This window comes from Serinus canaria, chromosome 26, assembly GCF_022539315.1.
Source record: "Serinus canaria isolate serCan28SL12 chromosome 26, serCan2020, whole genome shotgun sequence".
NCBI classification, from domain to species: Eukaryota; Metazoa; Chordata; class Aves; order Passeriformes; family Fringillidae; genus Serinus; species Serinus canaria.
Window position 1 is genome coordinate 1,003,161 of NC_066339.1, and position 15,767 is coordinate 1,018,927.

General features: G+C 44.6%; 1 protein-coding gene across 3 annotated transcripts in view; it reads right to left on the reverse strand.

The window, feature by feature from the left end:
- The window catches only part of LZTR1 (leucine zipper like transcription regulator 1), a 35,092-nt gene that overhangs the window by 3,418 nt on the left and 15,907 nt on the right, over positions 1-15,767 (reverse strand). For 2 of the 3 annotated variants that reach the window (XM_009097412.4, XM_050985215.1), the window contains 10 exons: positions 11,317-11,427; positions 10,053-10,145; positions 9,050-9,145; positions 7,813-7,996; positions 5,825-5,994; positions 3,865-4,021; positions 2,452-2,578; positions 1,224-1,373; positions 912-1,017; positions 140-220 (listed from right to left, as the gene is read on the reverse strand). In XM_009097412.4, the coding sequence (XP_009095660.1) occupies positions 140-220; positions 912-1,017; positions 1,224-1,373; positions 2,452-2,578; positions 3,865-4,021; positions 5,825-5,994; positions 7,813-7,996; positions 9,050-9,145; positions 10,053-10,145; positions 11,317-11,427 (1,275 nt within the window). Of the gene's footprint in view, positions 1-139; positions 221-911; positions 1,018-1,223; positions 1,374-2,451; positions 2,579-3,864; positions 4,022-5,824; positions 5,995-7,812; positions 7,997-8,085; positions 8,131-9,049; positions 9,146-10,052; positions 10,146-11,316; positions 11,428-15,767 lie in introns of all 3 variants that reach the window. The other variant, XM_050985214.1, reaches the window with a different exon arrangement.

The following is a 15,767-nucleotide window of genomic DNA, read 5'->3' on the forward strand; positions in this document are numbered from 1 at the left end:
GAGTGTCAGCAACATGCAGCCAGCTCTCAGCTGTCTCACATGAGGAAGAATTAAACTGATTTCTATATGAGCATGTCTTTAACCAGGGCAGTGACAGAGGACAGCAGCTCTCAAAAGCCACAGAAAAGATGCAACCAACCTTGGTGAACTGGTGAACGATGATATGCAGGCAGTGCCTCTTCATGTCCAGGGCCTGGGTCTTGTCAGCTGCCTCTAAAATCTAGAGCAGGAGCAAAAATGTAATTTCCTTTCTGCACAGCTAAGATGCACAAACAGTCTTGACCCAGAGCAGGTAGCTTCTCTTAGCTAGGGAACTCTCCACTTTCCATTACAAACTAAATATTTGCTGAACTATTAAAAAATAAGCCTTGGGTTTAAAATGTATGGAGTCCTCAAGAGCTAATCAGCAGGACCTGCTTGTGCTGCAGAGGTTCAGGCTGCCTGCCCGGGAGCCAGCATTGGCCTTCTTACCACAAAACATCTTTTGTTAGCTCGAATTCCACTGCAAGATCCTGTCAGTATCACTGATAAAACAAGACTAAAGTCTGTCACCTGCACACCACATTTTGCCCTGGAACAAATGTCTGCCAAAAAGGGTTTACAGTTGAGTGCTGAGCACGTGGGCATCTTCAAAAGACCTTTAGAAACCCCGTTCTTTAACGGGGAATAAGAGCTCAGGAAAAGCCAGGTGAGCAGCACCTGCTGAACCCTGCAGCACAGGAACAGAAGTGACACAGTATCAGGTAAGGAACAATGCTGCTGAAGGATGAGTTCCCACGGAACATGTCATCACAAAGGGCCACTGCCACTGGAAGGGTCTGGGCAGTCTCAGTGACCTGGCACTGGGGGTACCCACTTGACCAGCCCCTTTTTCCTCTAAGTGACTAACTGAAGTGCTTGGGGACAATTACCTGGAGCACATTCTCCACTGTGACATTCATTTCCAGGTTCTGCTTACAGTAGGCCTGGAGCCTGTTGTTGGAGAAGCCATAATAGTAAGGTGCTGCAAAGAGGTATCTGTTCATTCCATTGAGGAATAAACCAGAAAGAGAAGGTGAGAGCACTGATGGCAAACAAACCCCTGTGAGGAGGGGGAGTGCAGAGCCTGCTGGTGCCCCCCAACAGATCACCCTCCCAGGCTGTGCCAGGCAACCCAAAGCAAAAAGGAAGGTGACCTGCTGGGCATGCACTCAATCCTCCAATTCCTTGGAACGTAAGGATACAGGGAGTCCTCAGGAGGCATGTTCACTTCTCCATAATAGATGTATCTAAGCATGGACTCGAATGCTTGCTTGCTGGGAACCATTTCCCCTATAGAAATGTTCACTTGCCCATCTTCTGGCATGAATGAACGAAACATGGCTTCAAAGTAACTGCAAAGGGAAATAAAACTGATATAGCACAATCTGCAGACAGATGGTTTAACCCAGTATTGTTCAAAGGCTGCTATTCAGAACTGTTCCAAAGCAAAAAATTCAAGTGACAACCTGGGCAGAAAGACTGCTCATTTATTTTTTCATGTATGTCTGCCAGTGAAACTCCAAATATAATCCCCCTAATTACCATCAGAACTACCTGAAATTTGTCTGTTTCTTGAAAATTAGGACACATGGTGCTTTGATTTTTTTCTCTAATTTGCATAAGACCCAGCAGAGAGCTTAAAGCATTATGAATTTCCTTGATATCTACAGGCTGCCAATCATCAGGACTGTTTTAAGAGCTGTGAAATGCTTCTGGTAAAATACCACACTAACTAATACTGAATATTGTTAGGGCTTTTTCTGGGAAAAAATTGGGACGGTATTTGAAATAGAAATTTGATGTGAACGCTTAATGTTTGGTGGAACATAATGTGCAGGTCCACAGAACACACAAGTGCAGGACAAATCCACTTCACCCACGCCCTGAGGAGGGAGAAAAGTCCCACCATCAGCAGGGTGGACTCCTTTCTCTGCATAAAGCATAAGAACATTCTAGTCTCTGTCATGCACCATTTTTTGTTATGTTTATTCATAACCAGTCTTAAATATCAGAAAGTGAGAAAGAAATTCAAGTTCCACATGATAAAATACAAAATGTTCACTGTCAGAAGGCTCCTTCTGACCTCAGTGGACATCTGTTGCTTTCCACTTCACTGAAACCACCTTATGCTTTCCACCCCTATTCCCTTCCTGTGATTTTACAGATGCTTTGTCTTGCAGTGCAGCTTCTCACACACCCTCTGCAGAATCTCTGCAGTTCTAATTTCCTCCTATCTTTCCATGCTGGGTATCAAATGGAAAAAAAAATTAATCACTGCTGCTTAAAGGCTTATTACACTCTTTGAGCAAAGCTGCATCTTAACACTTCATGCAGATTTAAGTTCCTCCCTGTCTTCTGAACCAAGCCAGCTGAGCACAGGCTTCCCAGCCCTGCCCTGTCCTTCACACACACCCTTGGTGCAGGGCTCACCTGGAGCGAGCTGCCAGGATGGCTTTGTGGGCTGGCCGTGGGTGCCCGTCCAGGAGCAGGATGATATCACAGAATTCAGTCCCAGCTCCTTCCAGGTAAGCCTTCATGTCCTGAATTAAAGATGTTCCTGAAATTAAACATAATGAAATAAAGATATGATAGTTCCAGGTGACCAGGTACTATCCAACTAACACATGGCCCAGCCAGAGCCCCAGCCCCTCTTTTCTTTGGTATTCTCACTGTGAATTTGAGTCAAGTCCTCCCTCATAATCTTGGAGCAAAATGAGCTTCATCCTTCCCCACCACAGCTGATTCCCTACTGCCCCTCCCAGAACCAAACCTGTCAGCTCTGCTTTCTGCCACTGACAGACTCCAGCTGTGGCCACACTGACAGGTGCTCTCTACAGATATGAAAGCTGATTTTTCCCCTCCCTTTGCACTATTTCCAACCATAAGGAATACAAAATTTCGTGTCTTAATGAAAAAATCTTTCCCACATCAGCATCAAAGGCTTCTTTTATCCAAAATTTTAATCAACCTTTGTAAATACACAACTGAGAAATAGTGCACATCCAAGTCTGCTCCAAACTCACTCATGTTTTCAAAGTGCATCTTTCAGTTTTTAATGTTTGGGTCTCTCACACCATTCTAGCTCTGGATACAGAACTGGCTGTGTCACCTTCCCAGCCAGTGCACCTCACCCCCCTGGGACAAATGCCAGTCAAAGCCTTTCTACTTCACCTTCCAGGACAAGCTTCCTTCTCTTTCTCTTCAGTTCCCAATTATTTTTGTGCAGCACTCCACACCAACACTGCCAATGCCTCTGAACTTTGTGGCCTTAGAAAATTTCATTATTACATTCCTTGTGTTGTGTGTCAGGATGGTAAAATGTTGAGTAAGACTAGTCCCAAATCAGCTCCTGATGAATTTCACAATAAAGCTGTAAATCACATCTTTCTCTCCTCCTCTCCATCTCCTGTTCCTTTTACACAGGCACACAGAGCAGTGCCTCATTCACAAGATCCTCATCCTTCCTCCTGCTCCTCCTTGGTGAACACCTTCAAGCAGCCTGTTTCCCTGCTTAGCTTTGTTTCCCTTCGGCCACTTACAGTGACTGACCCTGCCTTTTTTTTGGATCATTCTTTACACCCTTCTGCTCCTTCTCTCGTGTCTCTGAACAGGATCAGGATTTATTGCAAGAACACGATCCCGTGTACATTGCTGGGACACCGTTCTGATTGAACCTCACTGGGAACAGAACTGTTGTGCTCTCAGGAGAGAGCCTGAGCAGTTATCCCAACTGGGAACTGCTGGGCTGCAGGGGGCTGCTTCCCACACACCTCCCCAGGCTAAACAAGCCATTAGCAAAGCCAAAGCAGCAGCTGGAATGACTCCATAAAGCAGGGAGGTTACCGATGTCGAGCGGCTGGTCAGAGTGGGTGCGGACAGGAGGCTGCTGCTTTCTCCGGACAATCTCCACAATGAGGGATGAAGAAAGATGCTCAAACTCCTTCATCATTATGACTTGATTAAAATGGGATTCCTTCACCACAAAGTTCAGGCAATGTTCCTTAAAAATACACCAATATTAATTAAGAAATCGATGGTTTATTGTTTGAAGTCATCTTAGAGCATCCCATAAATCTTATATGTTGCATTTGCCATCAACCATCTTTTCCTTTGAACCTCCACAGGCATCCTGTAGCTGGAACTATCCAACAGTGATATCCTCATCCTTCCTAGAACACCTTTTAGGCTCCTCCTTGAACAGAAATTTCAGGACAATTCTAAGCATCTAGAAAAATTTGACTGGAAATATTAACAAGGAAGAGATTAACTGCCCATTGAGCTGCTCCAAAGCTTTCTAAAACAGGGATCTCAGGTGATACTGAGGCATTTCCTCTCCCAAATCCAGTTCACGGAGATAATGAAGATTAGTTGCTACCTCATAGTAACTTTTAACATAATTAGATGCCAAAAGTTAATTAAAAGGGTGAAAAGATCTTAACTCTTGACACTCTCCATCAAGGGTCCAAAGAGCTTAGAGGATTCCTTGTGTGGGCTTTGCCTGAATCTTTTCCATAAAAGCAGCAAAGAGTTCAAGAGCTCCGGAAGGCTCTTTAATAAACTCCTTACAAATATCAATGTGGTGAAAAGGTGATAAATGAACCAGACCTAATGCTAAACAGTTAGAGAAAAAAAAGGGCACTTTATTTCCCAGTATGAACCAAGGCTTCCCCTTATTCCACTTTTATAAGCAATAAATACAATCTACACCAGCTCACCATAAGGTGGGTACAAGTTCACCCAAAGAATCATTACTACTGTCTGTTTCTGGCAGTCTATTCCACCTGGGATCCAAAGGTATCTGTCAGGACTCAACTGTGAAACATTTTAAGTCATGACTGGGATTCCAGAAAGGACAGCTTTCTACAGAGGACCCACCCATGAGAACTAATGAGCACTTGAGCAGACAGGATGCCACCTCAGGGTGATCCTGCCTGACTGGAGCCATGTGCAAGAGCTCCTGTCACTCCAGAGGTGGCCAGGGCAGGTGGGGGCACCAGATCCACCAATGAGCTTCTGAGCAGCTGATGGCACCATGATGCCATGCACTAAAGGCTGTGTCAGCATTTACACACTTGCTGCTGGCCCTGCTGCTTCCTCCTGGAGGCATTTCCTCTCCCAAATCTAGTGCACACACAGTGCTTGAGGAAGGGTTGGTGCACACTGCTTTCTGCAGCCTCTCTGTGCTTGCAGCCACCAGCAATACAGTCACTGGTGTGCACAGGCTGAACATCCTCAGAAAGCACTGCACAGTCCTGCTCTGGCTCTGGGACTGGGGCAGGAGTTGCTTCCCTGCAGGTTCAGCAGAACTGGCTCTGGGCACTGCTCTGGCTAAGGGGCCAACTCTACCCTGACTGACACCCAACACCCAAAAGCCTCTCACCCACCACAGAGACAGAGAACCACTGGCACATTTTGTTTTTCAGCACAAAGGCCTGAGAACAGAGTATAGTTTTTCTGTCTAGAAAATGAAAGAACCTATCTGCAGTGTCAGTATATATAACACAGCAAGACCAGGAAATGCACTGGTTCCATCTTGCTGTAGCAAGAGTGAACTGATAAGAGCCAAAGTCGCTTTGCTCTTGACATTCTACAAAGCAGATATGCAAAAATATTGAGCATGTATTGAAAAAGCCTACATAATATCACAAGCCACTGTAGGACAAGCCATGCTAAATATACTCAAGGAACTGTAATTAAAGGAATGATGAATTTGCAAAAGCTGATACCTTTGGCCAAATGCTAATTACATAATTTTCTTTTTTAAATTTTCTTATCAGTTACTTTGTATGCAGAATGTGATTACCTTTAGCTGATCCAGCTGAAGCTTGTTAGCATTCTCACACACAATGAGCACATTCTGCAGATCTACAGATGCTTCGATATACTGAAGGCAGAGCTGTTCCAGCCGAGAGAGTTTGAAGTTTAAGGCCAGCTTGTACACATCCATAATGAGTAACACATCCTGCACATGACCTGAAATTGCAAGAGGGAGAACTGCTGGAGAGCTCACAGAACAAAGAGAAGAACCTTCTGAAATTATTTTTTATATCAACTGGAGCAATTGGAATAGTAGAAGAGGCAGTGGCTGGAGTATTTTTATAGAGAAAAGAATTCCATTCCTGATTAGATAAAATCTGAATCAAGATTTTATCTAGAAGAGGAGGTTCAAATTTGAAACATGCAAAAGACAAAGATTTTTTGATAATATGGATCACAAATTTTTTAAACCCTCCAAAGAAAGTGAAGTGATTCTCTAAAATCCCTGACAAGGCCCAGAGCTTGCAGCCCAGTGACTCACAGTGCCCAGCTGCCAACAGCCCTGCCAGAGTCCTTGGGTTTTACACAGTATTAACAACCAGCTCGCTGATTCTGATTCTGCTGTAGGTACTCTGTGGTTTAACTCCATGCTTCAGCCTGCACAGGCCTGGTCTATAGGGGCTAAAGTGAGAGAGGGCAGAGGAAACCCTTGTAGGCCACTGCAATGGGGCTACTGGGACACCAACTCAAGGAATAATCCCTCATGGCCTTTGCTTTCCTCACAGGAGACCTCTGCCCATCTGCTCTAACTATTTTTTAATAGAGAAAAGCCCTCTCACATGTCACGTGCCTCCTCTGTGTCTAACTGGAAAATCCCATTTGAAGAGCATGCCCAATTCCATTAGCTCAGCCTCTGGATGGCTCCCCAGGGTGCTGCTCTATGAGCTGAGAGGAGCTACTAGGAATAAAAATGGGCAGGGTAGGGCCCATGGAGGATCCCAGCAGAAGGGGGGAGCAGCAGGGAGAACCCCTCATGGGCTGGGGAAGAGGGGCAGGCTGTCTGAGAAACCTGTAACAATGGGAAGAGCTCAGGGGTCCAAGCCTTCCCTTGGCCTGAGCCTGTCCCAAGGTGAGGGTACTGAAGATCAGTGAACGGCTGGGAGCAGGATTTGGCAATGCCAGCAGAATGCAGGGAGCAGTTCCCTCACCACCAGCCAGTGGGACCATCCTCAGACAGGCCTCCTCACAGGGAGAGCCTTGGCACAAATGGACAAGTATCACTTTCTTTCCTGCAGAAAGCAAAGCTCTTGGAGTGAAGCTGAAGCACAATTCAGTGCTAGGACAGTTGTACCTCACTGTACTTCACCAGGCCCTGTGGTTGCAGCTTCCCCAGTCCCAGCAGCTGGAGTTCCTCGCTGTATCCAGTAGTACCCAGCCTCCCTCCCAGTGCCCCACAGCCCTCACCACTCACACAGCCAGGAGCTGGATTCCCTGGGTGGAAGCTGTGAGACCTCTGGCTGTTACTTCCCCACCCACAAGTGTTTTTTAACTCAGAGAACTTCAATGAATGCACCAAAAGGATTTTTCCTTTTTTGAGGCATTCCTGCAGATTGGATTTTTAACAGTGATAAATACTGGCTTGCACACCTCTCTGTGTGGGCTCAAAATGGATCAAAACAATATCAGAAAGAGGAAATAAGCCAAGCCAGGATAAGATACATGGTCCTTCCAAGCAGGATGCAGTGATGTTCAAAATACCACAATATTTTTGTTTGTTTAGGGCTTTTTACACCTTTTGGAATGATCAAGAACCTGTTCTTCCTTGATATTTGAAAAGAATTAGGGAAATTAGGCGGGGAAAAAAGCATAGTTAGTACTCTCTGATAAAAATCTGCTTTTTGTTTAATCTCAGGTTAGTAATGAAGTGCTCAGCACAGGACTGACACCTGCAAATGCTGGATCCTGCTGTTTCTGAACACGTTTGCCCCCCTCCCCCCTCCCTAGTGCCAGTGTCAGTTCAGCCTGCTGCCCTACCTTTGCGGGGATACTTTATCTTATCTGTGTACAGGAACTGCATGAGCACCTCAAAGGGCTGTGCCTCGGCCTCCCGGATGGGCACTTCCAGCAGTGGCTGCAGTCGGCACAGCTTGACATTGCCACTAATCCCATCCTTCTGGCATGTGGTATGTCCCTCCTCTTCAATGTCTTGCTTTGATTTCTAATGAAACAGAAAAACCACCCAAACATGGCACAAGCCTGTGCCAGTTCACACAAGTTACCACCAAACCAGAGGATCCTTCTCCTTACTCCACATTCTTCAAGGCTTGGGATCACTTTAGCTTCAGGATTATCCTGAAGATAACAAGGAATTCATGTCTTAGACTTACTGTTCCATATCCTGGGACACACATGGATAAGAACACAAGCACGCTCCTGGATACAGGTCAGAAGCAGGACATCAGAGCAAGGGAGGAATGAACTGCACTGAACTCACATTTCTACCCACAGCAAGGACAGCCTCACTCTATGAAGGAGGGACAGGTGGGAGTAGATTCCACAAACCCTGCCTTGCAAAGGCAGAGCACAAATTTCTGCACAGAAGTATTTTAAAGCACTCTGTTATTTCAAGTTTCCCTTTGACAGCCTTTTCCCACAGCCTTTCCAGTGGCAAAACAATTAACTGGGGGGCAGTGAGGCATCCACATCTTACTGTAGATTGTGTGCTACTACCTCCCCAAAAGCCATTAAATGTTTGCTGCTGAAAAGATGGAAGTAGTCAAAATTAACAGACAATGATTAGAGGGTACCAGACTTTCACCTCTGGAAAAAGTAAAAAAGTACAAAGGTTAAGGGAACAGAGGCAGCTGAAACCCTTAGCATTGCCTTTCTTCCCTCTAATCTGATTTTGTGGGCCATCCCCATGACACAGCTCTTACCACCCCCACAGAGAAGAGTATACAAACCTCTCTGGGGCATTCCACAAGATTAGACATCAGACAGCTACAAGAGCTTCCAAGAACCACACTGACAAATCCAGATAACTGGATTAACTCTGGCTCCTCCATGTTACACTCCTGATACACATCCAGTAGCCTTAGTTAATACTAATGATCTTCTTTATTTTACTTGCTCAAGAACACCTTAGCATCAGACACTGCTCCTGTCCTCCAGCTGTCTCAACAGATACTACTTTTCTCCTGACAACCTTATTCCCAAACCTGGGCAGAACAAGCCTTACCTTGCTACAAGGCAATTTTTCCAAAAGACTCACCTGTTTCACCCTCTCCCTGGCCTGCATGATTTTCTTTTTCAGCCACTTGCAGCGAGCGGTGACGATTGCAGTGTGCCCTCGGACTCGCTCCTCCTTCTGCCAAAGGCAAAGGTAGAAATCACATCCAGCTTCTATCCCCAAATCACATGGTCATGGCAGGTGGCAGAAGTCACAGAAACCCGGGCTGAACCCCAGGTTATGATACAGTTCAGGTTAAAGGCAGCCTTATATCTGCTCTGCACATACAGATGAAATTCAACACCTATTTCCCCAAAGGCTAATGGCAAACACCATTTGGGAAAGAGCCTGTGTCACATTCACTGAGTAAAAGCTGTTGTCAGATATAGTGCTTTTTATTCTTGTATCTGATTTTCTGTTTAATTTTTCCTTTTCAAAATAACAGAATGGTTTTTGCTATTATTTGCCATAATTTATTTCACCTGTTGTTGAGGATCTGTTTTCTGAGCTTTGCAAAGCTTTTTCTGACTTTTCATTTTTGCAAAAAGAATGCAGGTAAATTCAAATTTCTCATGTTTATATTAAGAAAACCTGTTCTCTGTTAAATGTTTTAACTGTTTGCATTACTAGAGAACCATTCCCCTGTACTGCTTTTTCTCATTCTATTTTATTTCAGTAATTAAAAATGGCTCTTGAAATTATAATGGATTTGCAAAACACTGACCTGCCTTCCTAGGAGGCAACTGGGACCTGGGAGTACAGAGGTCATTGGTAAATCTTCATATTGCAACTCTGTATAAGATGCTTTGATAAATTCAGGTTAAGTCAGGGACCCACAGATCTTCTCAGTTTAAAAGTTTCTTCTCCATTGCAGCTTTAAAAATTGATCTGGATCAGTGAAACTTACTAAACCAGGCAGACAGTTCACCAGTGATTCATTCCCAGGGTTTCTGGCAAAACCACTGCACAATTTGCTTTTTCCCAGCAAACACACCACACACACAGTAACACCCCCATTGGCACCTCTCCAATAAATTCTACTCACCTCTCCCAAAACAAACTCCAAGTCACTGAACTGTCTGTTTTCCCACAGCCTTCCATAGTCTTCATGGAGAGTGCATTTAGGGTAACAAGAAAACTAAAATAATAAAACCCCACAGAAGACAGAATTAATTTCAGTGGCTATAAAAACTTCAAATCTCACACCACTTTGAAGCAGAAGAGCTGAGGTCAGATCCCCTCAGGGTCTGCAGCTTCTTCACAAGGGGCAATGGAGGGACAGCTTCAATCTCTGCTCATTGTGAGCAGGGACAGGTCACAAGAAAGGGCTGGAGCTGTGTCACAGGAGATTTAGGCTGGGTATCAGGGAAAGGTTCTTCCCCCAGAGGGTGCTGGCACTGCCCAGGCTCCCCTGGGAATGGGCATGGCCCCGAGGCTGCCAGAGCTCCAGGAGGGTTTGGACAGCACTGCCAGGGATGCCCAGGGTGGGATTGTTGGGGTGTCTGTGCAGGGCAGGGGCTGGACTGGACGGTCCTTGTGGGTCCTTCCAGCCCAGGATATTCCTGATTCTGTGATTCTATAATCAAAAGTGCCAATGTTACACCTACTATCTCTGGATTTTGTTTTTAACTCAGCCTCAGTGTAGCACATAAAGTAGAATGTCACAAGCAAATCAAACACACGCAGGGCTTCCCCCATGGTGAGATTAAGGACAGATAACACTGTGTAACATGGAAGAATTGTGTCTCATCACAACTTCCAGATATGAGGATTCAGAGGCTGGGAGTCCACCTACTCTCAGGACTTGTCTGAGGGTATAAAAATAAACTTGAATGTATGTGGGATTTAATCCAGTGTGAGTATCCTGATTTTATAATTTTCAATTCCCATAGTTCAGTCGGATGGGAGTGGGAGAGCTGCATGGAGATAAAACCACAATACAAATCACTCTGCCCCAGAGCCCTGAACAGGACAGCACACGAAGAGGAACAGCCAGTTTTGATGAAATAATACAGCAAATCCCATCTGCTACACTTTCCAATGATTTGTCAAAATTGTCATGATCTCTGTAGGACTTCAGAAGGCACTAGAGGGCTTGACCTTACCAAGATGTCTGTCCAAATAGCATTTCTCAAAAGATTTTAAAGACACACATTGACCTGTGAAAGCTGAATCTGAAATACAGAGGCTGCCTGTAAGAAGGACATGGACCAAACACCGTGGAGCTCAGGGTGAGCTAAACCAGACACTCCACAAAGAGGACTCATGTGGAATTGGTGTGGAAGTGAGTATGTTTATCAGCAAATTACCTGGAACCTGTACATCTCTCCACTTCTGATGTTATTGTCCACTGTGCCACCAAAGATGTACATAGCATCCGAGATAACCGCTGCTGCATGGAAGAGCCTCCCACTGGGTAACTGGGGAAAAAACAGGGAATAAACAGAAAGAAAAGGACAAAAAAGGCAAGGTAATAAATAAAAGCCCATTCTTCTGCCAAGAAAAAGGACCTGCTATTAACACATCAATAATGAAAAGGGAAAAATCACAGAATATCTGAATTGGAAGGAACACACAGGGATCATTGAGTCCAACTGTTCATGACTGAGGATCAAACCCCCAACCTCGGCAGTATGAGGACTGAGCTCTGAGCAAACCAATGCAGCCCGGAGTTACACACACAAACACACACACAGACACACACACAGACACAGACACACAGACACACTCAGACACACACACAGACACAAACACACACACACACACACAGACACACACAGACACACACACAGACACACAGACACAGACACACAGACACAAACACAGACACAAACACAGACACACACACACAAACACACACAGACACACTTGCACATTCACTCACACACACACTGACATGCACATTCACACACACTAACACACTCACCCTCACACAAATACTCATTCTCACACACACACTCAGACATGCATACACAGAAGCACACTCACACACCCACCCACACACACACAGACACACACACAAACACTCACACACCCACCCACAACACACACAAACACTCACACTCACACTCACACACACACACACACACACTTGCATCCTACGACTGACATTTGCTGTACCTCAGGATTGTTTCCTAGCGTGTCTAGAACGTATTGTCCAGTCACATTTAAGAACACCCATTCACTGCACCTCCTAATCACAGTGGTACCTACACAGGTCTAACCATCATGGCAGTTACAAAATGTATCATTTACAAAATTAAAGCCAATGTCATTTTCCACATAAACCCCACACATACTTCTAGAAATAAGCAAATGTGATCACTGTGCTTATTCCAAATGCTGTCAACTTATTCCAAAGCTGTCAGGAACTTGAAAGGTGAATGACCATCTACCTCAGCAGGACTGAGCCTCAGGCCTGTGAGCACCCACCTCCCCCACAGCTTGAAGGGCTGAACCATCTGGCTAAGGCCCCGGGAATGTCCAGTGCTAAATAGGAGCCCAGAGCTATGGCTCTGAGGTGCCAGCTCTGTTGGCAGAGCTGGCACCTCAGAGCCACAGCTCTGGTCTCTATCCTGCCAGCTCCACAGAAAGAAAAGCCCCCCACACTGCAGCTATTTATAGGGCTGAGGGATCACACCATCCCTGCAACAAACCCCACCTCGGAGCTGCAGCATCGGGTGATTTTTGAAGAGTCACTACAAGCCAAAGCTACCATGACCCTCCTGCAGAGCACAGACTGCAGCCATTTTTACTCATTTCTTCTGAGGCTACACAAAGGTGTGTGAACACATCAGCATATCTCACTGAGAGCTCACAGAAAGCCTTCAAGTGCTGAGAGAAACTTCTCTTTTTTCCTGTAGTTTGATCAGGCTTTCCGTCTTCCAGGCAGTAAATCTCATTAAATCTTTGCCTACAAAATAAAAAGCCCTCTGGTGTAAGAAATCTTGGCTTCTTGTACATATTTATAGACACCACTCAAGTAAAGTCAAACACGAAACAAGATTATGTTTATCTGGAGAGGCAGATTTTCCAGGAAAGCATGCTGACTGGCAATTCCCATTCCCACCAATTCATCCCTCTCACCACAGTATCACACAACAGCCTCATTTAGCCTGTTACTCACCACACTTTCCATGACTTGCTCTTCTCCTCAAACTACAGTTTTTAAGGAGACAATCCCCTAGTCAGTAACTAGGACATGGGTATTTTTCTCAAATGTACAAACCACAGGCTTGCTCACCTGAAAAGGTACATTTGCCTGTGCCAGTTTAACAAACCCTCTGGATTCCTGTGGATAAACAAGATGCCTTCTGTATCCAGCATGTTTCATGGATACTTTATCAAGAAAACTTCAGAGTTAGCGCTAATAAATACTGTGATGGGGTATGGAATAACACTGATGTGTCAGTACATTCCAGCCTGGACCCAGTTCCATACCTCTCTGAAAGAGGATGAGATTACTGTCAAATAAAATCTATTTTCTATGGCCTCTGCTTGTTCCTAGCAGTAATCTCATTACCTAAGTAAGATGTACTGATTGAAATAATCAACCATATTATAATGGGTTAAAAATACATCTGTCACCCTCATCAACTGGAGCTCCAACCTCATTGCAAAGTAAGAAGTTTGCTTGCCAAGACCCATTCCCACACAGCTAGGCAGGCTGGTGTTAGCTGTACTGTAACATCTTTCTCACAACTAACTGCAACCAAAACCAAACAAAAAAACTGTTCTAACAGAGCTCAAATACAGCCCACCTGCTTTAGATTATTCAGGTATTTTTCCACTTTTTCTAAATAAATAATATTTTAGTTTTGCTTTTAATTAAAATAATTCTCAAAATTCTCTAGAATTTAGTTTTTTAAAGCTGCCGTTGAACTTAACAACCATTTTTTTTTTCAATCAAAAAGCCTTACAGCTTTGGAAAAACCAGTGCCAGAAAGCAAACATGAACCACCTGAATATTTAACCAAGTAAGATGTACTTGCCAGCCACATCATATTCAACTCCAACAATATCTATGGAATGCTGTAATGATGATTTTTCTTTTGTAATGGTTGGTACCAGCCAAGGAACCAGAGCTCTGCAGTTCCTAATAGCTTAAGTAATCAAACAACTTTACTTTCTAAATATACAGACCACATTTTTCAAGACAGAAATGTCAAACATGGAATGACAGCCATGGAACAGAAAAGGCCATGTCCAGTTCTCAAAACATTGTGCAGCTGAGAGTTTCAGGGTGTTTGTTTTACTGAATCAGAGCAGAATTCAGGCCAGCACAAACCCCCACGTGGAGATGACAACACTGCAAGTGGTGACATTTTGGTGCCACCTGCATGGGGAACAATGCTTGGCCCTCCCAGGACCAAGGATTTGGCCACACAACTTTGTTCCAGTGCAAGGAAGGAAAGCTGGGTCCTCAAGAAAAGATTCAGGAGGAAAGAAAGGTTAACAGAGCTCAGGAGCACAAACAGCTGTTGAGACATTCTGGTCCTCATGTTCCTTGTCCACCAATACCAGACACCAAAAACCTGCCCTTATCTTGCATTTTTCACTGGGAGATCTCCCAAATCCAGCTGCTGAATACACTCACCCCAGGTAGAGTTTATAAGAAACAGCTACAAAATACCATCTAGTTTGCTAGCCAAGATGGTCAAAAAGGATGAGAGGAAATGGCTCAAACTGCAGCAGGGAGGTTTAGGTTGGATATTAGGAAACATTTTCTGGTTAAAGGGCTTGTAAGCATTGGCACAGGCTGCTCAGGGCGGTGACAGAGTTACCATCCTTGGAAGTGCTCAAAAGGTGCATGGCACTTGAGGATATGGATTAGAGGTGAATGTGGCAGTGCTGGATGGATGACTGGACTTGATGATCTTGAAGGTCTTTTCCAACCCTACCAGTTCTCTAATTCTATGATTCTAATTTCATCTGCTGGCAGAACTCCAGATAGTCCTGTGTGAATCCAAAGGGATTTGTCTTTCTCATTTCTGTTACACACAGGAATGCAAAAAATCGCAGACAAAGAGGCACTGCCAATCTGAATGTATTTGTCAGCTCTAGATCCTGTACTGACCTCTCCATCAGTCTGATCTCCTTACTTTATTAACAGTGCCTGACAGAAGAACTTCTGGATTCAATCCTGACACTTCCAATGATGGGGGCTGGCATCCCCTCTCTGAGCTACATCACCGTTTCATCCGTTGGAGTAGTTTCTCTATTTAAGGTTAATGAGATTTGCATCTGAGGATCTTTACAAGCTGGAGTCTTTGCTTTCAAAAGCAGAGCTCATCGGTCACCTTTGCTTCCCTTTCATTACACCCTTCTACACTGCTGGCATGACTCAAGCCATCATTTTCAAAATAAAAGTATTTCACAAGTCTTTTTTTTTTCATCTCATTTCTTGCACTCAGACTCACACTGTAGCCTGTCCAGACTGCACAAACTCCATTTGTGCAGTCTGGACAGGCTACAGTGTGAGTCTGAGTGCTCTGTGCTGCTTATCAGGCTTCTAATTTGACTCCCAAAACTGTACATTAAAGTTGCCTCTCCCTGTGCCAGAGCACCCAGCAATCATTCAAATAGGTGAGATTACAGCCCTGAGCATCACCTCTGGGCCTGGGCACATATACTTTAAAATAAACTCAGTAATACCTGTCCAAACCCCTTCATAAACTCATTGATTTAAATTTTGATCTCACCAGGAATATATTCAGCTTAGCTTGAAGTCCTTAATAAATTAAGTTGAAGCAATGTGAAG